This window comes from Chiloscyllium plagiosum, unplaced genomic scaffold, assembly GCF_037043375.1.
Source record: "Chiloscyllium plagiosum isolate Xiang-an unplaced genomic scaffold, Cpla_swu_hap1 HiC_scaffold_14, whole genome shotgun sequence".
NCBI lineage: Eukaryota > Metazoa > Chordata > Chondrichthyes > Orectolobiformes > Hemiscylliidae > Chiloscyllium > Chiloscyllium plagiosum.
In genome coordinates, this window is record NW_028270152.1 from 30,724,844 (window position 1) to 30,752,524 (window position 27,681).

The 27,681-nt window shown below is 43.1% G+C and overlaps 1 protein-coding gene across 1 annotated transcript in view; it reads right to left on the minus strand.

The window, feature by feature from the left end:
* Positions 1-19,181, minus strand: part of rab43 (RAB43, member RAS oncogene family) — a 32,176-nt gene extending 12,995 nt beyond the window's left edge. The window contains exons 1-2 of the mRNA XM_043707978.2: positions 18,727-19,181; positions 16,384-16,567 (exon numbers count right to left, since the gene is read on the minus strand). Of these exons, the coding sequence (XP_043563913.1) occupies positions 16,384-16,567; positions 18,727-18,918 (376 nt within the window). The 5' untranslated portion in view covers positions 18,919-19,181. The remainder of the gene's footprint in view (positions 1-16,383; positions 16,568-18,726) is intronic.
* Between the last annotated feature and the right edge of the window lie 8,500 nt (positions 19,182-27,681).

Genomic DNA, 27,681 nt, shown 5'->3' on the forward strand with positions numbered 1-27,681 from the left:
AAGTTTTTTTTATTACAAAGGAATTAATAAAGTAGTCCAGATTTAAAGACAAGAAGGCCTCTAAGACCACACTGGACATCTGTCAGATGCAATGAATCAGTCATCATTCTGGAAAATAGCAGCTAAAAGATCCAGATACTCAAACACATGATTGGAATTAATTTTCTATCATGGCTAAACTTAAAATCATTATAAATCTTTGTTTTGCAGCTGCAAACCATATCACAAAGCCTACTACCAACTGTCTTGGATTGCCCTATGACTGCAGCAAGGGAAAAGTGAGTTGAGAGATTTGGAAGTATCCTTTTGTACTTTTTATGCATTGGGCTTGGAGTGTATTCAAAACACAGTAACAAGTCAAAAATCTAGGGGCAGTCCTTCAGGAATGCAGCCCTAATACAAAAGATGCCCTGCTCCTAAACTGTGAACTATTACGGATTGGAACATTACTCAGGCACACAAGAATTATTCTATCCCAAGAACATTTAGAAACAGGAGAAGTCCATTAAGTGATCTAAACTAGCACCACTAGTTTCATTACAATCTCATCTCGACATACGAATGACCCCATTCACGAACAAATCGGTTTACGAACAGGATTGTACGTAAAATTTTGCTTCAACGTACGTACGAAATTCAAGGTACGACCGAAGATACGAACGCAAAAAGCCTGTGTGCGACCACGTGGTTTCATTGTTCTGCTTTGCTACGCGCTTGTTGAACACAAAAGCTCTCGGGCCCCACGTGATCTCATTCAGTTCGTCTTTGGCGCGTACGCTGTGAACAATGTTCGTTGCTACGTCCAAGCATTCTTACGCTATCCGAACAATGGGAAAAATTGATTCAGTTCACGAACTTTTTGGTTCGCGAACCGGGTCCCGGAACGGATTAAGTTCGTAAGTCGAGGCGCTACTGTATAGGACTGATTCTGTGTCGTTACTGGCTTATATAGAGTACTATCTCTTTAAAAAAAATCACAACTGCACATCACTTGATTTTCTGTCTATTAAAATCATTCAAGGTGAATTTCAGGAATTCCCCATGGGAGACTGGTTAGCAAGGTTAGATCTCATGGAATACAGGAGGAACTAGCCATTTGGATACAGAACTGGCTCAAAGGTACAAGAAAAAGGGTGGTGGAGGAGGGTTATTTTTCAGATTGAAGGCCTGTGACCAGTGGTGTGCCACAAGGATCGGTGTTGGGTTCACTACTTTTTGTCATTTATATAAATGATGTGGATGTGATCTTAAGAGGTCGCGTTCGTAAGTTTGCAGATGACACCAAAATTTGGAGGTGTAGTGGATAGCAAAGAAAGTTACCTAGGATTATAACAAGATGTTAATCAGATGACCTAATGGAGTGGCAGATGGAGTTTAATTTAGATAAATGAGATGCTGCATTTTGGGAAAGCAAATCTTAGCACTTAATCATAAGATCCTAGGGAGTATTGCTGAACAAAGAGACCTTGGAGTGCAGGTTCATAGCTCCTTGAAAATAGAGTCGCAGGTAGATAGGATAGTGAAGGCGGTGTTTGGTAATCTTTATTTTATTGGTCAGAGTATTGAGTACTGGAGTTGGGAGGTCATAGGGCAGCAATGGTGGCTCAGTGGTTAGCACTGGTGAAATTGGTCTTGGGCAGCAGAGAAAAATAGGCAACTATAAATTGGCAGCCATTTGATAATTTCTTCTCTGTTGACTTTAAAATTGGGCCAGTGAAAAATAAATTGCTTGTTGACCATCACTAATTCTGCATAATCACTCAAAGCCAATTTACTAGTAAGTCAACTGTTCCTAACTATACATATGGAAAGCAAACCAACTAATTCCAAAAAAGAAATCTGCATACATTCTGTGCTCTACAAGAGAAAATGTACTGTCTAATGAACAAAGAATTTAATCATCTTGTTTGTAGGAATGCTGAGCAGAGGACCATGTTAACTTTTACCTGATTCTAGAGACAGGAATATGAAACTGGGCACAGCAATACTAATAATTTCAGGCAAATACTCATGAAAAACTCTCAATGTATCAGGATATTTCTGATCTTTATCAATTTGTGTTCATAATGTTTACTATTGAATTTTACCAAGACCTTTAGTATACTCATGGAGAAGAGTGATTTGGAGATGCCGGTGTTGGACTGGGGTGTACAAAGTTAAAAATCTCACAACACCAGGTTATAGTCCAACAGGTTTAATTGGAAGCACACTAGCTTTTGGAGCGTCACTCTTTCATCAGGTGATCCTTAATCACCTTATGAAGAAGTGACACTCCAAAAGCTAGTGTGCTTCCAATTAAACCTGTTGTGTGATTTTTAACCATTGAGAAGAGGGTGGGGAAAGTATTTAATTGGGGAAGAGGGTATTACAATGCTATTAGGCAGGAACTGGGGCACCTAAATTGGGAACACATGTTCTTAAGGAAATGTACAACAGAAATGTGGAGGCTGTTCTGGAAGGACCTGCTGTTAGTGCTGGACAGGTTTGTCCCACTGAGGCAAGGAAGGGATGGTAGGTGGAAAGAACCTTGGATGACAAGGGATGTGGAACATCTAGTCAAGAGGAAGAAGGAAGCTTACTTAAGATTGAGGAGGCAAGGACCAGACAGGGCTTTAGAGGGTTACAAGGTAGCCAGGAAGGAACTGAACAATGGACTTAGGAGACCCAGAAAAGGGCATGAAAAAGCTTTAGCCGGTAGGATTAACAAAATCCCTAAGGCATTTTATACTAATGTGAAGAACAAGAGGGTGGCCAGAGTGAGGGTAGGACCGATCAGGGATAGTGGAGGGAACTTGCGCCTGGAGTTGGAGGAAGTAGGGGTGGTCCTTAATGAATACTTTGCTTCAATATTCACTAGCTAAAGGAACCTTTTCATTTGTTAGGACTTCATGAAACAGACTGAGATGCTAGAACAGGTTGATGTGAGGACGGAGAATGTGCTGAAAATTTTGAAAAACATAAGGATAGATAGATCCCCTGGGCCAGGTGGGATACAATCCAGGATACTACAGGAAGCGAGGGAAGAGATTGCTGTGCCTTTGGCAATGATCTTTGCGTCCACTCTATCCACTGAAGAGATAATTTGAGGTGGCAAATATTATACCCTTTTTTAAGAAAGGGAATAGGGATAAACCTGGGAATTACAGACCAGTCAATCTTATGTCAGTGATGGGCAACTAATATTGGTGGATTCTGAGAGACAGGATTTATGATTACTTGCAAAAACCAGTTTGATTAGAGATAGTCAGCATAGCTTTGAGAGGGGCAGGTCATGCCTCACAAAGCTTATTGAATTCTTTGAGGAAGTGACAAAACACATTGGTGAAGGTAGAACAGTGCATATGGTGTATATGGATTTTAGCAAGATATTTAATAAGGTTCCCCATGGTAGGCTCATTCAGAAAGTAAGGAGGCATGGAATACAGGGAACTCTATCTGTCTGATACAGAATTGCTGGCCCATAGAAGACCAAAAGTGGCAGTAGATGAAAAGTATTCAGCCTGGAGCTTGGTGACAAGTGGTGTTCGGCAGGGATCTGTTCTGGAACGTCTGCTCTTTGTGATTTTTATAAATGACTTGGACGAGGAAGTGGAAGGGTGGGTTGGTAAGTTTGTCAATGGCACAAAGGTTGGTGGAGTTGTGAACAGTGTGGAGGGCTGTTGTAGTTTGTAACGGGACATTGACAGGATGCAGAACTGGACTGATAAGTGGCAGATGGAGTTCAACCTGGAGAAGTTGGAAAGTCAAATCTGAGTGCAGAATACAGGATTCTTGGCAGTGTGGAGGAACAAAAGGATCTTGGGGTCCATGTTCATTGATCCCTTAAAGTTGCCATCCAGTTTGATAAGGTTGTTAAGAAGGCGTTTGGTGTATGGCTTTCATTAACAAAGGAATTGAGTTTAAGAGCTACAAGGTTATGCTGCAGCTCTATAGAGCCCTGGTTAGACCACACTTGGAATATTGTGTTCAGTTCTGGTCGCCTCATTACAGGAATGATGTGAAAGCTTTAGAGAGGGTGCATATGAGATTTACCAGGATGCTGCCTGGACTGGAGGGCGTGTCTTATGAAGAAAGGTTGAGGGGGCTAGTGTTTTTCTCATTGGAGTGAAGAAGGATGAGAGGTGACTTGATAATTGTGTACATGATGTTGACAGGCATAGATAGTTTGGATAGCCAGAGACTTTTTCCATGGTGGAAATGGCTCACGAGGAGGCACAATTTTAAGGTGATTGGAGAAAGGTTTAGGGGAGATGTCAGAGGTAGGTTCTTTACACAGAGTGGTGGGTGTGTGGAACGCACTGCTAGCAGTGGTGGTAGAGTCAGATACATTAGGAACAGTTAAGCGATTATTGGATAGGCACATGGAAAATGGCACAATAAAGGGTATGTAGGTTAGTCTAATCTTACAGTAGAATAAAAGGCCGGCACAACATAGAGGGCCGAAGGGCCTGTACTGTGCTGCATTGTTCTATGTTCAAGGTGTTCTCCATCTGAAAACATAAGAAACTGATTAGAAATCAATGGATATTTCAGAATGACTGAAAGACCACTATTCAATCAAGACCATAAGATATAGGAGCAAAATTAAGTTATTCCACCCACTAAATCTGCTCTACCATTCGATCTTGGCTGAAATGCTCCTCACCCCTATTCTCCTGCCTTCTCCCCGTAACCCTTGATCCCTTTGCTAATCAGGGAATTTTCTTAAATGCACTTGGCCTCCACAGCCTTCTATGGCAATAAATTCCACAGGTTAACTGCCCTCTGACTGAATAAATTCTTCCACATCTCAATTCTAAAGGGTCATCCATTCACTCTGAGGCTATGCACTCGGGTCCTACTAGCTGAAACACCTTCTCCACATCCACTCTATCCAGGCCTGTCAGTATTCTGTATGTTTTAAGATAACATTGCATTTGCCTTCCTAACTGCACATTAACCTTGAGAGTCCTGAACTAAAACTCCCAAGTCCTTTGTGCTTCAGATTTCCAAAGCCTTTCCCAAGTTTGGACATTAGACTACGCCTGTATTCTTCCTACCAAATTGCATTGCCTCACACTTTTTCACACTGTATTCCATCTTTCATTTCTCTGCTCATTCTCCTAACATGTCCAAGTCCTACTGCAGCCTCCCATCTATTCAATACTATCTTAGTGTTATCTACAAACTTAGCAATGATGTCCTGATGTAGAGCATGAATGGTTATGGTCCCTTTCGAACTCCACTAATCACTGGCTGCCATCCTGAAAAAGACCCCTTTAACCACAATCCCTGCTGCTTGCCAATCCTATGTCCACACAAGTACCTTTCCACTAATACCATGGGATGTTTTAAAAAATATTTTTGAGGAAAAAAAATGACTAATTTTTTATAAAATTACAACAATAAACCAACAACACTACTATATAAAATTTTTTTTTAAAAAACACAATTATCAGCATTCAAGATAAACATCCCAGTAGAATAAGTAAATAAAATAAATAAATATCACCGATCAGTGAAGCGAAACATTACATTTATTCTGAATTTTTCCCCTTGGAGTACCAAGCTTGCTAAATCAGATAGTTCTGGCTACACAAAAACCCTAATTAAAATGGCAGACAAATCTGCATCTAAGCAATCCAAAAAGAGCTGCCATGTCTTATAGAAACGTTCAGTTTTTTGGTGCACCATATTTGTGAGAAAGCCTGGGGGAAATGTTCTATGATTAACTTAGAGTCATAGAGATGTACAGCATGGAAATAGACCCTTCGGTCCAACCTGTCCATGCTGACCAGATATACCAACCCAATCTAGTCCCACCTGCCAGCACCTGGCCCATATTCCTCCAAACCCTTCCTATTCAAATACCCATCCAGATGCCTCTTAAATGTTGCAATTGTACTAGCCTCCACCACTTCCTCTGGCAGCTCATTCCATACACGTACCACCCTCTGCGTGAAAAGGTTGCCCCTTAGGTCTCTTTTATATCTTTCCCACCTCACCCTAAACCTATGCCCTCTAGTTCTGGACTCCCTGACCCCAGGGAAAAGACTTTGTCCATTTACCCTATCCACGCCCCTCAATTTTGTAAACCTCTGTAAGGTCACCCCTCAGCCTCCGACGCTCCAGGGAAAACAGCCCCAGCCTGTTCAGCCTCTCCCTATAGCTCAAATCCTCCAACCCTGGCAACATCCTTGTAAATCTTTTCGGAACCCTTTCAAGTTTCACAACATCTTTCCAATAGGAAGGAAACTAGAATTGCATGCAATATTCCAACAGTGGCCTAACCAGTGTCCTGTACAGCCACAACATGACCTGCCAACTCCTGTACTCAATACTCTGACCAATGAAAGAAAGCATACCAAACGCCTTCTTCACTATCCTATCTACCTGCAACTCCACTTTCAAGGAGTTATGAACCTGCACTCCAAGGTCTCTTTGTTCAGCAACACTCCCTAGGACCTTACCATTAAGTGTATAAGTCCTGCTAAGATTTGCTTTCCCAAAATGCAGCACCTCGCATTTATCTGAATTAAACTCCATCTGCCAGTTCTCAGCCCATTGGCCCATCTGGTCAAGATCCTGTTGTAATCTGAGTAACCTTCTTTGCTATCCATTACACCTCCAATTTTGGTGTCATCTGCAAACTTATTAACTTATGCTCTTATGTAAATGACAAAACGTAGAGGACCCAGCACCGATCCTTGTGGCACTCTACTGGTCACAGGCGTCCAGTCTGAAAAACAACCCTCCACCACCATCCTCTGTCTTCTACCTTTGAGCCAGTTCTGTATCCTAATGGCTAGTTCTTCCTGTATTCAGAGAGATCTAACCTTGCTAACCAGTCTCCCATGGGGAACCTTGTCGAATGCCTTACTGAAGTCCATATAGATCACATCTAACCCTCTGCCCTCATCAATCCTCTTTGTTACTTCAAAAAACTTTGTGAGACATGATTTCCCACGCACAAAGCCATGTTGACTATCCCTAATCAGTCCTTGCCTATCCAAATACATGTACATCCTGTCCCTCAGGATTCCCTCCAACAACTTGCCCACCACTGGTCTATAGTTCCCTGGCTTGTCCTTACCACCATTCTTAAACAGTGGCACCACGCTGGCCAACCTCCAGTCTTCCAGCACCTCACCTGTAACTATCGATAATACAAATATGTCAGCAAGAGGCCCAGCAATCACTTCTCTCGCTTCCCACCTTTTCCCTTCCTATGTTGTTGGTTCCAATGTGGACAATGACCTCTTGCTGGCCCCTCTCCCCCTCGAGGACATTCTGCACTCTCTCTGAGACATCCTTGATCCTGGCACCAGGGAAGCAACACACCATTCTGATTTTTCACTGCTGGCCACAGAAATGTCTGTCTGTACCTCGGACTAGAGACTCCCCTAACACAACTAATCTCTTGGAACCTGACATAGCCCTCGTTGCATTACAGCCAACCTCAATACCAGAAACTTGGCTGTTCATGCTACATTCCCTGAGAATCCATCACCCCCTACATTTTCTAAAACAGCATACTTGTTTGAAATGGGGATAGCCACAGAACACACCTGCACTAGGTGCCTACCTTTCTTACCCTTCCTGGAGTTAACCTATCTATGTGACTGTATCGGAGACTTGCCCCCTTTCCTATAACTGCCATCCATCACATACTGTTGCTGTTGCAAGTTCCTCATTGCTTCTAACTGTCTCTCCAACTGATCCATTCTATCTGATAAGATTCGCAACCAACAGCACTTATTGCAGATATAATCCTCAGTAACCCTTAAACTCTCTTTAAACTCCTACATCTGACAAGAAGCACATATCACTCTATTAAAGGCCATTTTTGCTCCTTCACAATCTACAGACCCAGAAAATAACACCGTCTTATTCCTCTACAAAGCACTGCCCCAGGTTAGATTAATAGTTACAGCTTATATTTTAAGTTTAATCAAGAGACATATCTTAAAAACATATAATCAAGAAAGAAACCACTTTATTCACTACTGCAGACGTTCTGTAGGCCACTTAAAACAATTAACTTATCTGATTCTGTGCTGTGAACTTCGCCCCTTCGCCCAAACAGTTCCTCCAAGATCAGTTGTGAATTTCACTGTTTGTTAATTTTCCCAGACGCACTGATGTCCAGCGATACATGAATTCAACAGCAAAAGCAGTAATGTGCAGGTTCACTCTGGTGTCAGTTTCTTTTTCTTTCTCTTCCTCTATCTCTCTCTCTCTCTCTCTCTCTCTCCTGCACTGACCTCACCATGTGTTTCCTTTTGTCTGTTCTTCTTTTTAAAACTGCTGTTGTTTTGACATTTTTTTCCCCCAAAGTTCCAAAACAATGCAACAGTATAGAAAACAGTGATTACTGCTCCTGGAATTTGAGGAAATCACTTCCAGCACCTAAAACACCTCGAAAAAAGGAGCAGCTGTTACAGCCAGAAATTTTTCCTGTCTTCCATCTTGGATTACCCAGAATCCTTATGCCAACCCGACAGCCTAGGGGGTTTTCAGACACCCAACGCATCAAAATGTTTTTCCTCATGCAGAAAGTAAGGATATTAAAAATTTTCCTCCCATGAGTGTCTATAGCTGATAAATTCAGCAGGCCCAGAAGAGAGATCGGGACATCTTAACGTCAGTCTCCAAGATTCTCTGTTACTCGTGCCACAGCACTTCAGTATATATGATGCCTGTGGCAGGACCACAGACAGGGAGTGAGAGTACCAGTACTTATTTTACACTTAGGGCACACAGAGGATACTCCCACCTTAAATTTCGAGACATGATCTTGGGCCAGATGGACCCTATGAAGAATCTTCAACTGCGTGGCATGGGTCTTATTACAGATCAAGATCTTTCTCGCATTTTCACAAACATCCTCCCATGTCTCAGAGGAAATCTCAACTCCTAACTCTCCCTCCACGATCTCACATGGTCGCCCAATATCATCCAAGGAACAACTCCCAATAGATGATAAAGAGTACTGAGAGTGCTCTTGGCATGAATTGTATTGGATCTGTAGGAGTCGGTCAAAAGCGTAATTCCTTTTTGAACAAAATCCTTATTCTGGAAAGCACGAGGAAGGTCTTGGCTAGATAATCCATACGTGTGGCTTATTTGGACAAAGGACATCATCGTTTCACCCTTAAATAAGTCACGCCAATAGGAAACGCCCCTAGCTGCCCAGAGTTTAAACTCAGGGTCCATTATCTCTGGCCAGAACCCCAGCATACCAACTATAGGGGTAAGAAAAGAAATTTCAGATATATTACCCTCACTCTACCACATTGCCCTCCACACTTTGACAACATTAATGATTATTGGATTACAACAGTATTCCACAACTGTCCTCATTTTATCTAAGAACACAAGAAAGAGGACGCTTTGCCTGGGAGGCCTCAATATCCAACCATATTGACGCTGGGTCCTCACAAGTCTAGTCATTCACAAATGATAAAAGGGAGCTCAACTGATATCTTTTAATATCTGGGAGGTCCACCCCTCCCAGCCCATGGGGCAATTGCAATTTGGTGAGCTTAGTAAGGGGCCACCTGTGGTGCCAGATAGAAGAGCTAAACCAGCCATTAAGTCTCTGAAATGTTTGCCTGAGAAAAATCAAAGGAAGCATTCACATTGGGTACAACAAATGAGGAAGGACATTCATTTTAAAAAGGGCTACTCAACCTAACCAGTATATTGGAAGGACCTTCCCTCTTTGAAGATCTTGTTTAATCTTGTCAAGCAAATGAACAAAATTAGCCTTAAATAACAGATTGAAGACAGGAGTAACAAAAATACCTAAATAAAGCTCCCATGACCACTTAAAGGGAAACCTTGACTCATCAATGTCAGATATTCCCCCAAGGCCCCTCATCAGCAAAACTTCCAATTTTGAAAGATTAATCTTATAGCCAAGAGGAGCTAAATAAATTAATACATTGTATCAAATGGGGTACAGAAACTACCAGGTTCGACAAAAAGATGAGAATGTCATCCGCATGTAATGTGATCTTATGTGCCTTTGATCTCACTTCTGGGGCAACTATGTTAGGATTCCTACAGATAGCGTCTGTCAGCGGTTCAACCACCAACATGTAAAGTAAAGGTGAGATGGGACAATCTTGCCGACTCTCCCTACAGATACTAAAATTACTGGATCTTAAACCATTGGTGAGAACCGCAGCCAGAGGATCACTATGAAGGACCCCTACCTACCTGCCGAAGCTTACACCTAGATCAAACCGTTCCAAGATGTCAAAAAGATACAACCACTCCAACCAATCAAATGCCTTCTCTGCATCTAAAGAGATCACTAATCCCTGAACCGATCTCAGCTGACACGCTTGGACCACACTAAGTAACCTCCCAACATTGTTGGAGGATCTGTGGCCCTTTATAAAACCCGTCTGGTCCTCTTTGACAATAGATTAGATTAGATTCCCTACAGTGTGGAATCAGGCCCTTTGGCCCAACAAGTCCACACCGACCCTCCTAAGAGTAACCCATCCAGACCCATTTCCCTCTGACTAATGCATCAAACACTATAGGCAATTTGGAACGGCCAATTCACTTAACTTGCACATCTTTGGACTGTGGGAGGAAACTGGAGCACCTGGAGGAAACCCATGCAGACACAGGAAGAATGTGCAGACTTCACACTGACAGTCGCCCAAGGCTGGAATCAAACCTGGCGCTGTGAGGCAGCAGTGCTAACCACTGAGCTACCGTGCCACCCTTTCCAGGCAACACCATATCAAGCCTTAATGCAAGAGTCTTGGACAAAATTTTAAAATCAGAATTTAGAAGCGAGATGGGCCTATAAGCAGCACAGTCCTCGGGGGTCTTCTTTTCCTGAAGGAGCAGAGAGATATTAGCCTCTCTTAAGGACGGTGGGAGGCAATCATGACTGTACGAGTAATTGTACATGTCCAGCATCGGTCCTGACAATATATTTAATAATTCTTTGTAGAATTCATTAGGAAGACCATCAGGGCCAGGCGTCTTTCCACTCTGGAGCTGCTTCCCCGCCTTCTGTACCTCCTGTACTGTTAAAGGGGCATTAAGGAGAGACGCCTGTTCGGAGGTCTCGCCTGCAAGATCCAGGTTCTTAAAAAATGTACTCCAGCTTAGTCCATCTGTCCTCACAGCATTCCAACCGGTATAATTAGCAGTAAAATCTCCAAAATGCAGCATTGATATTTTTAGAATCACAGGTAAGAATCCCAGTCCCTTCCCTGAAGGAAGTAATAGATTGGGAGGCATTCTTTTTCCTGGCCAGATATGTCAGATATTTGAGGAGAAAGTGAGGTCTGCAGATGCTGGAGATCAGAGCTGGAAATGTGTTGCTGGAAAAGCGCAGCAGGTCAGGCAGCATCCAGGGAACAGGAGAATCGACGTTTCGGGCATAAGCCCTTCTTCAGGAATGAGGAAAGTTTGTCCAGCAGGCTAAGATAAAAGGTAGGGAGGAGGGACTTGGGGGAGGGGCGTCGGAAATGTGATAGGTGGAAAGAGGTCAAGGTGAGGGTGATAGGTCAGACTGGGGTGGGGGCGGAGAGGTCGGGAAGAAGATTGCAGGTTAGGAAGGCGGTGCTGAATTCGATGGATTTGACTGAGACAGGGTGGGGGGAGGGGAAATGAGGAAACTGGTGAAATCCGAGTTCATCCCTTGTGGTTGGAGGGTTCCTAGGCGGAAGATGAGGCGTTCTTCCTCCAACCATCGTTTTGTTGTGGTCTGACGATGGAGGAGTCCAAAGACCTGCATCCCCCCTCACCTCCCTCCAAGGCCCCAAAGGAAACTTCCATATCCGCCACAGATTCACCTGCACCTCCACACACATCATCTATTGCATCCTCTGCACCCGATGTGGCCTCCTCTATATTGGGGAGACAGGCCGGCTACTTGCGGAGCGTTTCAGAGAACACCTCTGGGACGCCCGGACCAACCAACCCAACCACCCTGTGGCTCAACACTTCAACTCCCCCTCCCACTCCACCAAGGATATGCAGGTCTTTGGACTCCTCCATCGTCAGACCACAACAAAACGACGGTTGGAGGAAGAACGCCTCATCTTCCGCCTATGAACCCTCCAACCACAAGGGATGAACTCGGATTTCACCAGTTTCCTCATTTCCCCTCCCCCCACCCTGTCTCCGTCAAATCCATCAAATTCAGCACCGCCTTCCTAACCTGCAATCTTCTTCCCGACCTCTCCGCCCCACCCCAGTCTGACCTATCACCCTCACCTTGACCACTTTCCACCTATCACATTTCCGACGCCCCTCCCCCAAGTCCCTCCTCCCTACCTTTTATCTTAGCCTGCTGGACAAACTTTCCTCATTCCTGAAGAAGGGCTTATGCCCGAAACGTCGATTCTCCTGTTCCCTGGATGCTGCCTGACCTGCTGCGCTTTTCCAGCAACACATTTCCAGCCATGTCAGATATTTGTCCAGCCTATCACCATGCTCAAACAACCTTTCTATCACGAAAAAAAGTTCCTTCCTCTCTATGTGTGAACTTGGAATTCAAGGTGGACCGAAGAGCTGTGACCCACTGCAACTTAGCCACCGATGGCCTATCAAAATATGCCATAGGCACTGCTGCTCTCCCTTCTGTTGTTTCCGACTGGCAGAGTAGGAGATAATTATCCCCTTAGCATAAGCCTTAGCAGTGTCCCAGAGAATAGACGGGTTACTAGCCGTATCCGAACTGATGGCCTAGAATGCTTTAAATTCATTACAGAAATACTCAGTGAAGTTAATGTCCCTGAGAATAAAGGGATCTATTTGCCAGTGCCGTGACCCTGTCACATTGCCCTTAATCTTGACCTCTAAGTATACTGCTGCGTGATCAGAAATGGTAATATTCCCAATTGTGCAGGACATCACCGAAACCAAAAATATCACTGGGGCTCGGAAAAGATCAATCCTAGTACTGACATTTGTGCAGATTTTAAAAAAAGCATAAAGTCTCTACCCACAGGGTGGAGGAACCTCCAAACATCCACCAGCCTCAATTGCACACACAAATCAACTAGTTGCTTAGACTGCAGAGTGTGTTTTGGGGGGCCTTTGGGCATTCTATCTACTGTAGGATCCATAAAACAGTTAAAATCCCCCCCATTATAATAGGCCACAACACTAGGGCAATCAATTTGGAGAATGCATCTATCAGGAATTTAAGAGGGTGCGTGGGGACAACAAACATTCAAAATACCATAACCTTCACTGTATTTTGAGGCTTTAAAAATTACAGACTGCTCATATTCATGTGAGATGTATCTTAAATGGGAGATTCTTCCAAACAAGTATGGCCACTCCCCTACTCTTAGTATCGAAGAACGAGAAAAACACCCAATCAAACCCACTCTAATGAAATTTCAGATGTTCCTTATCATCAAGGTGAGTTTCCTGCAATAGGGAAAAATCAACCCCCTCCTTTCTAAGACTCGGAAGTACCTTTTTCCTCTTGACCAGCGAGTGACTCCCCCTAATGTTCCAGGTACACCATCTGAGAACACAGTTAGCCATGACCCTCTACAACAACCTTTGAACTCCCAAAAGGAAGAATTCTACTTACAAATCGCTGAGTATAAATGGTAAAAGACTCATGGAGCATAAAAACTACACAAACTGAACCTAACCAACTAGCAGCACTTTCAAAAACTATGTCTACAAAAAAAACCAACAAACTAAATCAAATACAAAATACGAAAGGCACTTAATGGGGTACTCTACTCCCTGCCCATAGGGGCGCTTATACATCTCACATACACCTCAATGACTCCTTCCAGCTTGAGCTGCACACCAAACTCAAGCAAAAGGGAAGAAAAAACAAAGTTAAAAGTGAGCATTCTACCCTTCCCCAACTATACATTAACCCCAATTAACTTTGGAAAAAAACCAACAACAATTGAAGAAAAGGAAAGAAGTATAAAGAAAAACGAAGAGAGAAAACATTACTGTCCATATCCTTTAGATTATCCAGTCCATATTAAAGTATTCAGAATGGTTTTCGCTTTTTCTGTACGCTCACTTGATTCTTCAGATGAGTAAAATGAAGCACTGCTGGATATCTTACAGAATACTGAAAATCAAGGTTCCTCTTAATCTAGTCAAAGTACTTCCTCTTACGAATCATGCCCCAGAAAAGTCCTTGAAGAACATAATCCTGGATCCTTTGTAAATCGAGGCCTGCTGATCCTTCCCCTGCATTCTGGAAGCTTCTATAATTTGCTGCTTGTCCCTGTAGCATGGAAATTGCACTAGGACTGAGCAGGGGTGCTGGTCTGAACTGGGACTGCACACCGCAACCCAGTGAGCTCTGTCAACCTTCACCTGGCCTCCCAACCAAGAAATCTCGGCAGCCAGTCTTCAAAAAAACTTGCTGGCTGCGCGAGTTCCACCCCCTCCAGCAATCCGACGATCCGAATATTCATCCTCCGACCTCTCTTTTCAAGGTCGTCGACCTGCTCAGTTAAGGCCTGGACCTGTTTCTCGAGAGCCTAGATCCATTCCATCAAGGGATCAATCACTGTCTCTAAGCTGCAGTCCACTGTCAGACCTCCTCCATTCGCTTTGTGACACCTTCCAGCTTCTGCTCGAGTTTGTGCAGCATGGTCAAGATCAGTTCCAGCCTAGTGAGACTCTCCTTGATTGACACCTCGATCATTTCCCGGAACTTCACAAACTCTGCAGCCAAGGTCTGTTGGGTAAGTGATTCCAACGAAGTTGCAGAGGAGGCTGTAGCTGTGGCTGTAGTCATGGTCACAGGCGTGCCCGATGCCGTCGGCAAATGTCCAGTGTGTTGCGACTTAATTGAACCTTTACCTTTTGCCATCTTCACTTGCTTAAAAAAATCTATAACAATTCCACAACTGTTTACCTTTCGAATTTTTCCAAAATAACTTAGGTGGGGAGGGCATGGCAAAAGCACTATTTTGCCTGAGTTGTGGTGCAGAGCTCAGCAGGGCAGACCTTTCAGATCCCCGCCATCTTGGATCTCTGGGATTTTATCTTTTTTAGCAGCCTCCTGTGTGGCATCTTGTCAAAGGCTTTCTGGAAATCCAAACAGATCACATCCACTGGTTCTCCTATGTCAAAGGAACTATGTTGGTACTAACACCACAGGAAATTTAATGAGGTAGATTGGAAGACAAGGCTATAGAAGGGCCTGCAATAAACTGTGGTTCATTTCAGAGCTAATGGTGACTGAGTGCATGGGATTGCAAAACGTGAGCAATTGAAAAGGTAAATATTGGGTGCTCAGAACATGTAAGATAATTCAATAAAGATTGTTAGTCTCGGGCAGGTTGCTTAGTTAAGTGAAAAAGCTGAGTAGATCTGGCAACAGAACTATTCTGAGAAAGGGTCACTCAACCTGAAACATTAACTCTGATTTCTCTCCTCAGATGTCACCAAACATGCTGAGCTGTTCAGTAATTTCTATTTTTGTTTCTGATTTCCAGCCTCTGCAGTTCTGTTTTTATTTTGCTTAGTTAAGTATTGCTAACATTTTGCTTCCTTTCAAAATGTTGCCTTATAACACATCTCAATAGCACATCATTTAACTTATTACTGTAGCAAAGATGGAAATTAACAAAAATTCTGCCCATTCCAAATGCACTTTACAAATGTATGCTACATCCCCATTTTTCTTCAGGGCACTCAGCATTGCAGGTGAGTTCTTGCTTAACCTTTTAAAAGGATAAAGAAACATAATAACTAGCTTCAACACAGATTCACACATTTAAGCAGTGGGCATTAGGATATCCTCCTTTCCATCACTTTTAAAGATAATGTACCTGATTTTAATTGTTTCAGATGTATGCAAATAGTTAGCAGTGGCTAATTTCAATAGCAGGAAAGCACAGGTTCACTAGAGGAAATAGAAGGAGGAAGGGAGGAGAGGTTTATTGTTTTCCCAATCTCACAGTTAGGATTATTCTTTTCTTTCTCACCTCCTTAAATCACTCACTCATTCATTTATTTATTGTCATTTGGCAAAAGGTGGTTGCTCAAGCCCAACACATCTGTAGAAAAGTGAGTGAAGGACCAAATAGCTAAACTAGCATAACCAAGATTGGCTGTACTTGCATGGCTGAGGCAGCAACAGGCCACTTCCATCCTTAAAGCAAGAAACTGAACACATGGTCTCCTCATATACTCATCTCACCAAGCACCATTTAGAATAACTAACAGTTAAAAGGTGCAAGAGATACAATTATACACTTTCACAAAATAGAAACACTCTGAACACAACAAACAGTTGTGGAGAAATGCTTCTGTATTATTGCTGTCGCTTTTGATGATACTATCTATGCCTGGCCAAGGTAACAGGTATTAGCATCATTATACACCAATCCACATTTAATTCAAACTTCCTGTAAGCAAACCTACCAATTAATAATTGCACAATGTTTGAACCCGCATACTTCTTCACATCTTCTATCCACCGAGGCACAGATTCAAAAGATCCCCTTTTGCTAATGTCATAAGCAACAATCGCACCATTAGCACTTCGATAATAACTCTGTGTAATTGTCCTAAAACGTTCTTGTCCAGCTGTGTCCCATATCTGCAACTGTAACAAGAAAATAAAAATAAAAATAGAAAAAAGGAAACAAGAACATTGTTCAACAATGGTTTAGTGATTTGTCTGACCACAAAGCAGAATACACACCCAGTTACATTCTTTAGATCATGTTAAAGGTTGTTGAAACACAAATTTAGGGTGACACAGTGGCTCAGTGGTTAGCACTGCTGCCTCACCACGCCAGGGACCCAGGTTCGATTCCAGCCTCGGACGACTGTCTGTGTGCAGTTTGCACGTTCTTCGTGTCTGCGTGGGTGTGCACCGGTTTCCTTCAACAATCCAAAGATGTGCAGGTTAGGTGAACCGGCCATCTAAATTGTCAGTGTTCAGGGATATGTAGGCTAAGTGCATTAGTCAAGGGTAAATATAGGATAGGGAAACGGGTGTTGGTGGGTTACTCTTCGGAGGATTGGTATGGACTTGTTGGGCTGAAGGGCCTGCTTCCACAATGTAGGGATTATAATTCTAAGTGTAATTAAGGATTCGAGAATTTGAACTAGTTTCTTTTCCTTTCACCGGATATGGTTTTTGCTAGCCTTTTTTTTGTCCAGTGAATGGTTAAGACTACTTCAATGCACACCTGACTGGTCTTCTGTCTTCCACCCTCCATAAAGATTACCTCATCCAATATTCTGCCACCTGTTTCATTGGTGAAAGTCGATCTCATAGCATCACCCATTTGCCCATTAACCTATACTGGTTCTCAGTTCATCACCACATTGACTTTTCCTCTTGCATCAAATAAATACAAGTTGCTGTATCATGCAAATGCTGGTCATTAGGTTGCAAACCTGAAGACATCAATAACTGAAACTGTCAAGTCAGAGATAGCTCAAATATCATAGAATGGGAGTTCATACAGTTGTCAGTGTACTGCAGCACATCAACTGAAATGATTTCAAAGCCGTAATTCACATTAGTTTATGATACACTTTGTTTTGATGCCCAAGATGAACTTTATACTGCAACTATTTCCAATTCAAGATAAAACAGCATAACTGAATGACTAAAAAAAACACTGATTTTAAAAAACAAAAAAGGTTAAAAAGAACAGCATTGCTCAAAGAGATGTGAAAACAGATTACCTAACCACCTCCACCCCTCCTTGACAGTTTTGACGAGTGTAAAAAAAACACATATCTATATCACAATTTATTTTCAAAGCCAATCTGAAAAGACATATTTGCAATAAATACCTGTTTGCATGCGTAAAATAAGTTGTTTCAAAACACATGTTCCTCTCGTGAGAGACAGTTTGTTCTTTGTAATGTGAATCATTTATTCATTAACCTATGAGTATTATATCAGTATGCAACTGACTAAATTTCACTTGTTAGTTTTCCTTCTGCTTAAGGGGCTGTAGGTTTTTTTTAAGGACAGCAGGTGAGCCTTCACCAATGAACGTCTGAGTGATGTAATAATAAATGTGAACAACCGCAAAACCTTAAGGTCTATATTCTGTAATATGGCAATCTGCCAAGTTTCTACTTCCTGTTTAAGATTAGCTGCAAAATAAAACCATTTCTTTTCCTGCCACTTTGGGTGCTTCATAGCCTAACGTAAAACGTTTCAATTCCTCTCTTGAGGCACAAGTTTAAAGGTGGCACAAACAAGCCAAAGAAATTTAAACTCAAAAGTGCAGGAAAAAACACTCAGCAGTTCTGGCAACATCGAGAAACAGACTTAACTTTTCGAGTTAAGTTTGACGTTTCTTCAGAATCCTTTTCTAAATAAAAAATGAATCAGATCTCCAACATCCATTGCATTTTACTTTTATTAAGGGAGACTTTTACTTTGTCAACAACCTCAAAGTCCAAACTGACTCATCCTTGACATGTTGGGGTTTGGGTGCAGTACGTGAGAGCTTCTGTTTAGTTGGGTGTTGACAAGACTCGTCGGACAAGTGAAAAGATTGTGCGTGTGTGTTGAACAGTAGGCAAAGTCCAAATGGATTAAAAAGGAAAGGCAATGATAGGAAATCCCCTGCCAAGCCCTGGGTCTTGGGAAGAGTGAGTGAGTGAGTGAGTGAGCTCGCACCTGCTGCCAGTGCATCATAACCAACTGGCGATGCACCAGCATCAAAGGCTGCAGCAGGAGAGGCTAGAACAGACCGACGGCCGGGAGCAGATGCCGGGCTCCGAACTTACTTTCACCCGCTTGCCTTGAATTTCTAAGGTTTTCATTGTAAAGTCCACCCCGATCGTGTTGCCTTGCTTCTCCACGAAAATGCCCGACTTGAACCGCTGCACGACGCAGGTCTTGCCGACGCCGGCGTCTCCAATCAGAACGATCTTGAAGAGGAAATCGTAAGGCTCGTCCGGATCCACAGGCCCCGACATCTTCTCAGTTGCCCGGCTCGCCGACGCACGAAGACTTTCCGGCGCGTGAGCGAGCGGCGGGCTCCGGAGGACAGCGACGACCAGCGTAATCGGCCAGAGCCCGCACGCCGACGAACATGACGTGGATGTGGAAAGCCCGGAACCGACGGAAAACGTTCCGGAGAGATCCACCGCAAGGACCCTTCCCCGCCTCCGCCTCCTGCCCGCCGCACTGCCTGAGCGCAAACCCCATGCAACCGATAGGGCACTTGCACGTGGCTGCCCCAAACGCGCCGGCAGGACCCAGCGCCGAGGCGCACGTGTCTAACCTACCTGTTGCGGGGCACCTCGGTCTTCGATCATGTCCAAACTGCGAGCGAATTCACCGTCTTCTTCAGAGCGAAGAACATAGGAAATAGGTAGACAAGCAGGAGGCTGGAAGAACACAGCAAGCTCGACAGCTTCAGGAAGTAGAGAAGTCGACGTTACGGATGTAACCCTAAGATTAGATTAGAATTTCTACAGTAGGGAAACAGGCCCTTCGGCCCAAGAAGACCCTCCGAAGAGTAACCCACTTCAGACCCAATCCCTTACCCTATCTTTACCCTGACTAATGCACCTAACACAATTTAGCATGGCCGTTCACCAGACGTGCACATTTTTGGATTGTGGGAGAAACCTGGAGGAAAGCCACACATACATGGGGAGAATGTGTAAACTCCACACAGACAGTTGCCCGAGTCTGGAATTGTGAAGCAGCAATGCTAACCACTGAGTCACCTTGTTGCCCTTCTTCAGCACTGAGGAGCAGGAGTAGGCTGCTTGCCCCCTCAAGCCTGCTCCACCATTCAACTCAATCATGGTACATATTCAACCTCAAAGTCATTTTCCCCAGGTCTCTTGGTGTCTTTAATATCTAGAAATCTATTGATGTCTGTCTTGAACAGACACAATGACTGAGCCTCCACAGCTCTTCTAGAGAGAGAACTCCAAAGTTTCATGGCATCCGCCAAACTGCTTGTTGTTATTGCTGTTGCTCGTGTTTGACCAAATTGCTTGAATCTGCTTCGGATATCTGTATCCATCCATGCAGAAAACATAGCCCGCTCTAATCAATATATATTTCTGGTATTCAGGACTGTGCATACCATTACTTCTAAGAATTAAATTGACAAATAAAACTGATGCATAAATTGTGAAATTGATTGTTGAAATGCACAGGAAGCTTAATTTTTGAAAAAATTAAAACCGGTAATAAAACAAATTCATATAAAACTTAAACATTGCTCCTTTCAGAGTTGCTGCCAGACCTGCTGAGCAGTTGCTACATCCGTTTGCATTTCATTACAAAGAAATTAGATTGTCCGATTGAAAGGTTGGACCTGAACCATTGAGTTGAATTTCATCCCAAGGCAGCGGCACAGTTAAAGACATGTCATCAGGAAAGTTGGGGCTGTCTTGATGGTTTCTTGACATGTTCCCATGTCCCTTAATGATAATAACTTCTTCATAGTTTAGGCAAACATCTTAAAAGTGGTTGATAATCAACTGAGAGAGATAACGAACCACAAAGAGATCATTGCATAGCGGTTTTAGATTTCTAGACAATGCCCAAATAACATATCAGTCCAACAGCATAGAATATAGAACATAGAACACTACAGCACAGTACAGGCCCTTGGGCCCTTGATGTTGTGCCGACCTTTTATCTTACTCCAAGATCAAATTAACCTATGTACCCTTCATTTTACCATCATCCATGTGCCTATCCAAGATGTCTGTAATGTAACTGTCTCTCCACGCACCCACCATTCTCTGTGTAAAGAAGCTACCTCTGACATTTCCCTAAACCTTCCTCTAATCACTTTAAAATTATGCCCCTCGTGATAGCCATTTCTGCTCTTGGAAAAAGTCTCTGGCTATTTACCTATCTATGCCTCATCATCTTGTACACTTCTATCATGCCACCTATCATTCTTCTTCACTCCAATGAGAAAAGCCCTAGCTCCTCAACCTTTCTTCATAAGACATGCTCTCCAGTCCAGGTAGCATCCTGGTAAATCTCCTCTGCACTCTCTCTAAAGCTTCCATGTCCTTCCTTTAATGAGGCAACTAGAACTGAACAGAATATTCCAAGTCTGGTCTAACCAGGCCTTTATAGAGCTGCAGCATAACTTCACGGCTCTTAAACTCAGTCTCCATACTCATGAAAACCAACACATCATATGGCTTCTTAACAAGCTTGTGTGCAATCTTGAGTGATCTATGAACGTGGACCCCAAGATCCCTCTTCCTCCACACTGCCAAGAATCCTGCCTTTAATCTTGTAATCTGCATTCAAATTTGGCCGTCCAAAATAAATCACATCACACTTTTCCAGGTTGAACTCCACCTGCCACTTCTCGGTCCAGTTCTGCATCCTGTCAATGTTCCATTTCAACCTACAACAGTCCTCCACACTATCCACAACTCCACCAACCTTCATGCAATTGGCAAACTTATTAACCGACACTTCCACTTCCTCACCCAATTTATTTATAAAAATCACAAAGGGCAAAGGTCCCAGAACCGATCCCTGTGGAACGCCACTGGTTACCAAGCTCCAGGCTGAATACTTTCCATTTACTACCAACCTCTATCTTCTATGTGCCAGACAATTCTGTATCCAGACAGCCAAATTTCCCTGTATCCCATTCCTCCTTACTTTATGAATGAGCCCACCAAAAGGAACCTTATCAAATGCTTTTCTAAATAATCATAAATCATGTCTCTCAGAGTCCTCTCCAATAATTTGCCCACCATCAATGTAAGACTGACTGGACTGTAATTCCTAGGGCTATCCCTATTCCTCTCTTGAACAAGGCAATAACATTAGCCACCCTCCAATCATTTGGTACTACACCAGTGGACAGTGAGGACACAAAGATCTTCACCAAAGGCTCAGCAAGCTCTTCCCTAGTTTCTCATAGTAACATTGAGTCTATCCCATCTGGCCCAGGGGACGTATCATTATGTTTTTCAAAATTTCCAGCTCATCGTCTTTTGACATTAACCTGTTTGAGCATATCAGCCTGTTTTACACTGTCCTCACAAACAACAAGGTCCCTCTCAATAGTGAATACTGAAGCAAAGTATTCATTAAGGACTCCCCACATCCTCCGATTCCAGGCACAAGTTCCCTCCACTATCCCTGATTGGCCCTACCCTCATTCTGGCCATCCTCTTGTTTCTCACACAAGCATAGAATGGGTTGGGATTATCCTTAATCCTATGCACCAAGGCTTTTTCATGCCCTGTTCTAGGTCTCTTAAGTCCATTCTTCAGTTTCTTCCTGGCTAGCTTGTAACCATCTAGATCCCTGTCTGATCATTGCTTCCTCAACATTAAGTAAGCTTCCTTCTTCCTCTTGACTAGATGTTCCACACCTCTTGTCATCCAAGGTTCCATCACCCTACCATCCCTTCCTTGCCTCAGTGGAACAATCCTATCCAGCACTCACAGCAAGTACTCCCTAAACAACCTCCACATTTCTGTTGTGCATTTCCCTGAGAATATCTGTTCCCAATTTATGCTCCACAATTCCTGCATAATAGCATTGTAATTTCCCCTCCCCCAATGAAATAATTTCTCATGCCATCTGTTCCTATCCCTCCATGATTATAATAAAGGTCAGGAAGTTGTGATCACTATTACTGAAATGCGCTCTCACTGAGAGATTTGACACCTGACCTGGTTCGTTGCCAAGCACCAAATCCAATATGGCCTCCTTTCTAGTTGGCCTATCTACATATTGAGTCAGGAATCCTTCCTTGGACACACGTGACAAAATCTACTCCTTCTAAATATTTCCACTAAGGAGGTTCTAATCAATATTAGGGAAGTTGAAATCATCCATGACAACAACTCTGTTACTTCTGCATCTTTCCAATCTGCTCCTCCATGACTCTGTTGCAATTGGGGGTGTCTACAGAACACTCCCAATAAAGTTGCTGTTCCCTTCCTGCTTCTGACATCTCCCCATACTGACTCGTAGACAACCCCTCCTCAACATCCTGCAGAAAGGGTGTTTCTCGGCTGTGCAGTCTAGAACCAGTGACAAGGACTCAGGACAAAATATATGTTATATAGCACTGAGATGAGAAGGCACCTCTTCATTTAGAAGGTGGTAAAGTTTTTTGGAATCCTGGAGCCCAGACTGCTACGGAAGTTCAGTTAGTGAGTAAGCTCAAGATAGAGAATATATATTTCTAGTTACGCATGATATTGTGAGGGAGAAAGTTGGGTATGACATGAGTTAACATGTAAATGCACATGAAGTTCCAGCTGAGATTAGATTGAGACAGGGAGTTTTAGTTAACATTATAAATAATAATCTTTTAAGATTCATTTTTATTTGCTCTTATTCAAGAAAGTAGTCAAGATAAAATGAAAATTATTTAAACTGTACAAATACACACAGATACTGGTAGCAGATAGACAGTTTCTGTGAAAATGCAATGTGACTGAACCAACATGCACCCTGAGGTCTTAAATGTGAGGATGATTCCATACTACACAGAGAAAAACAAAGCAATTGGGGTGTAGTGAAGTATGAGAATGAAGCACTGATTTCAGAGAGGATAGAATGGCAGCTGGGAAGATGAGGGGTTAGAGATGTGTTTTAGAATGTGTGAAAAACAAGGTGTTTGTCTAAAACAGATCATTTTGGAATTTGCGTAATGTACTATCTTTCAGCCTACAATGTATAAATATCTGATGAATCCTGGTTGAGATGTAGTGTTACCTCAGAATCCTTTCTGGGATGGACTCACTCAGCATTGGCTCAATAAATGAGTGTTGACCTGTTTTGAGATTATTTCATGAAATAATCAACTACAGCAATACCTAGAGATATGATGTTAGCATGAGAATATGATTTTGAGGTTGATGATCAGCTATGACCTAGAATGGTGGAGCAGGCTTGAGGGACTGAATGGCCTATTCCTGCTCCTGTTTTCCTATATGTCATTGACTTCAGAACTGGAGGCCCATCACCTTGCCAGACATCAAATTGTTGTTGAAATACTTCTCGCGATGCACTCACATCCTGCTGATGGCACTGTAGTGACTTACTTCCTGACCCACCTCTAAAAATATCTGCTTTGTCAGTCTATCTGAGCCCTTCCTGCCACTCTCCAGGAACATTCTTCAGGCTGCTGTCACCTCTGACAACCCCTACAGGGAGGATTTGGCAAATCATAGGACTGCTATTCTACAAGTGCATGCCATTCTGCTGTTCCAATTAATTCCATCCTTGACCATCTCTCACAATGCCAGAATCCAGTCATAGCTGACAAGTGCCCCTTACACCAAACCTGTCATGCCTAGATTCCATCTCCTCAATGAATCTGCCTAATTGGATAAAACAAGCCAGCAGGCCTTCCCGTAAACCTTCTATTTCAAATACTGTACCATTTGATATTTGATAGGTTGGGACCTGGAAATTTTCTTGCTGCTGGGGTCCTGACTCTGGAATTAAAATTCAGCCCACTAACTTCGACCTCAACATTAATTTCTCACACTAACCCTCAACCCCTGATATCTTTAATACCTGTAAAGCTATCCAACTTTGTCCTGAAGATACTCAAAGACTGAATATCTATAGTCTTCTGATGAAGAGAATGCAGATTCAGCATCCTTAAAGTGAAGACATGTCTCTCTAACTCAATCCTGAGTCCCCAGTTCTAGAATAACACCCTATTATGCACCTCTCTATGCTGCTACCCTTCCCCCAAACCACATCATCCTCCAGAGATACATCTTCCTTCATCTACCCTGTCAAGCTTTCTAAGAATGCTGTCTATTTTAATGAAATCAACTTAAATTATTCTAAACTCTAGACAATATAGGTCCAATCTCTCCTCATAGGACAATAACATTATCTCAGAAATTAGTCTGGTAAACCTTCATTTCACTGACTGTATTAAAAGTATATCCGTCCTCAGGTAATCAGGATCAAAACTGGACCAATATTCCATGTGTAGTCCTAGTGAGAATCTATAAAATTGCAGCAAGACATCTTTGCTCCTCTTCTAATAAAAGCCAAAATACCATTTGCCTTCCTACTTGTCTGCTGAACTTCCATGTTAGTTTTCAGTGACTCAAGTGCAAGGATACCCAGGTCCTAGTGGACATCAACACTTCCCAATGTCTCAGTGATAGGGGTAATGTCACTGGACCTGGAATCCAAAGGGCCAGAGTAATACTCAGGGAGATGAGTTCAAATCCCATTATGGAGGCTGGTGGAATTGAAATTTAACTAATAAATGTAGAGATAAAAGCCAGTCTAATTGATGAGCAAGAAATTATTGACAATTGTTGGAAAAACCCATCAGGTTCCCTAATATATGTGTATGTATTTCAGCTTCTCACTAACTGATGGAAATCTGTCATTATTTGATGCATAACAATGTGTTTGATTCTTAAACAGTTCAGCAGACCAATAAGTTATATCAAACTGCTAAAAAGCGTGAAAAAAAGAAAATTAAACAGATTGACCATCTAGGCACTAGAAGTAACAGTGTAGGATCAAGAGCCTGAGAAAGGGGGGAATCCAAGATGGCGGTGATCTAGGAAGATCGCGTTGCAGAGATCCGCACCGCATTGCAAGCGGAATGAAGTCCTGACCTGTCCTACCCGGACCACTGTGATATCCTGGGACTCTGGAAAGGTCATTGAGTTCCAGGAAACTGTTGGAGAGCAACTTACCTTGGTTTTCGTTGTTCAGGGATGCCAAAGAAGGGAAGAGTTACATCCGAGCCAGGCCCATGGCCCAGCCTGCAGAACCCTCGGACTCGATTGCTTACCAGGTCTTGGTGAAGGAGCTCAGGAAATCTCATGAGATGTTGGGGAAGCAGTTAGAGGAGAAGCTGGCCCCGATCTCTATCATGCTGCAGAAGCATGAACAGCAGCTGGGAGACCTGGAGAAAGGGACGGATGAGGTAGAACACAGAGTCGCAGTGGTGGAAGCTGATAACGGTTCCTCCAAGGATAGGATCCAGGTCCTGGAGACACAGGTCCATAATTTGCCTGACCAGGTAGATGACCTTGAGAATAGGGGCAGGAGAAAAAATATTCGATCGTTGTTCTGTCAGAGGGTAAAGGAGGTGAGTGGCCGGTGGAATTTATTGAGGACTAGACGCCAAAATTCCTTAACTTTGAGGCTGGAATGAGAAGCTTGAAGATTGAGAGGGCTCACCGGGTCAGAGCACGGAGGTCAGGTCTGGACCAGCATCCTCATCCTATCTTGATGCAGTTTCATCACTATAGAGATAAGGAGAAAATTGTGGAAACTTCCAGAATCCAGAGGAAGGATCCAAAGGCCCTAGTTTATGAGGGCTCGAAGATCATGTTCTTACAGGACTTCTCAGCGGCGGTGATCTGGAAAAGAAAATCCTATGACGGCATCAAGAGATGACTGAGGGAGATTTTAATTGTCTCATGGATCCTACAGTAAGCAGGTTGCCCAAAGACCCCTGATACCCTCTTACAAACTAAACAGTTAGTGGAGTTAGGGTTGGTGGATGTCTGGAGGCAGAGATTTTAAATTTTTTCCAATCCACACAGATGTCACACCAGAATTGATTTATTTCTGACCCCCATGGCAACCCTGTACTTGATGGCATCTTGTATGATTGGTAATATTACCATCACCGATCACGCTCCAGTGTACCTGTTGGTTAAGCTTAATGACGCTGCAGTGGGCCCAAGGCACTGGTGAATGGATTCCCTTTATCCTTATGGATAATAAGTTTGTGCAGTACTTCTCTAAGGAATTTAGGGCATTCCGAGACATTAATTCAGGCTCTGTTAGTAGCCTGTCCATCCTGCTAAAGCCTATGCCAGGGGGTTAGTTATTTCCTACTTAGCCAGTAGGAAGTGGCAAAAGGGTGAACAATAGTGTCTCCTCGAAGCATGGTTGAAGGCAGCCAAGAAGGCTTACTTTGACAGGCGCTCGTTGGCCACGCTACAGAGGATTACAGCACTGCGGTCTGCATTGAATACAGTGCTCATGCAGACAGCAAAGAAGGAGTTACTTTCGCAAAACAAAGATTATATGAGCATGATGACAAGCCGGGCAAGTACCTAGCATATTTCGCCAGGAAAACGAGTGCCCCTCAAGCCATTATGTCGATTAGGGAAGGGTCTGGGAACCTAACGTGATTCTAAAAAGGTTAATGTGGCATTCCAGAGATTTTACTCTGAATTATACCAATCTGAGGGTTGTGAGGAGGGGCAGGCCAAGATGGACTTCTTTTTCAAGGATCTGGAGCTCCTGGATGTGACCCCCAAACAAGAGTCTTTTTTCAATGCCCCCTTATCAGAGCAAGATGTGCAGGAGGCTGTGAAGCAGCTTCAGAGTGGAAAGGCACCCGGTCTAGATGGACTTTCCAGAAAATTCGATAAGGAATTTATAAGCATATTGTCAGGCCCGATGCTCAAAATGTTCAATGACTCGTACAGTATTGATTGTCTCCCGTCATCTCTAAGAGAGGCCAATATTTCACTTATGGTTAAAAAAGGGAAGGTCATGGAGGACTGTGCTTCTTACAGGGCCATTTCACTCTTAAATGTGGACTTTAAAATCCTCTCCAAAACTCTTGCTTTAAGGCTGGAGACTGTGTTACCTTTTATTGTTAAAGAGGACCAGACGGGCTTCATAAAGGGCTGCAGATCCTCCAATAATGTTAGGAGGCTGATTAATGTAATTCAAGCATGTCAACAACAGTCATTATAAGGATTGGT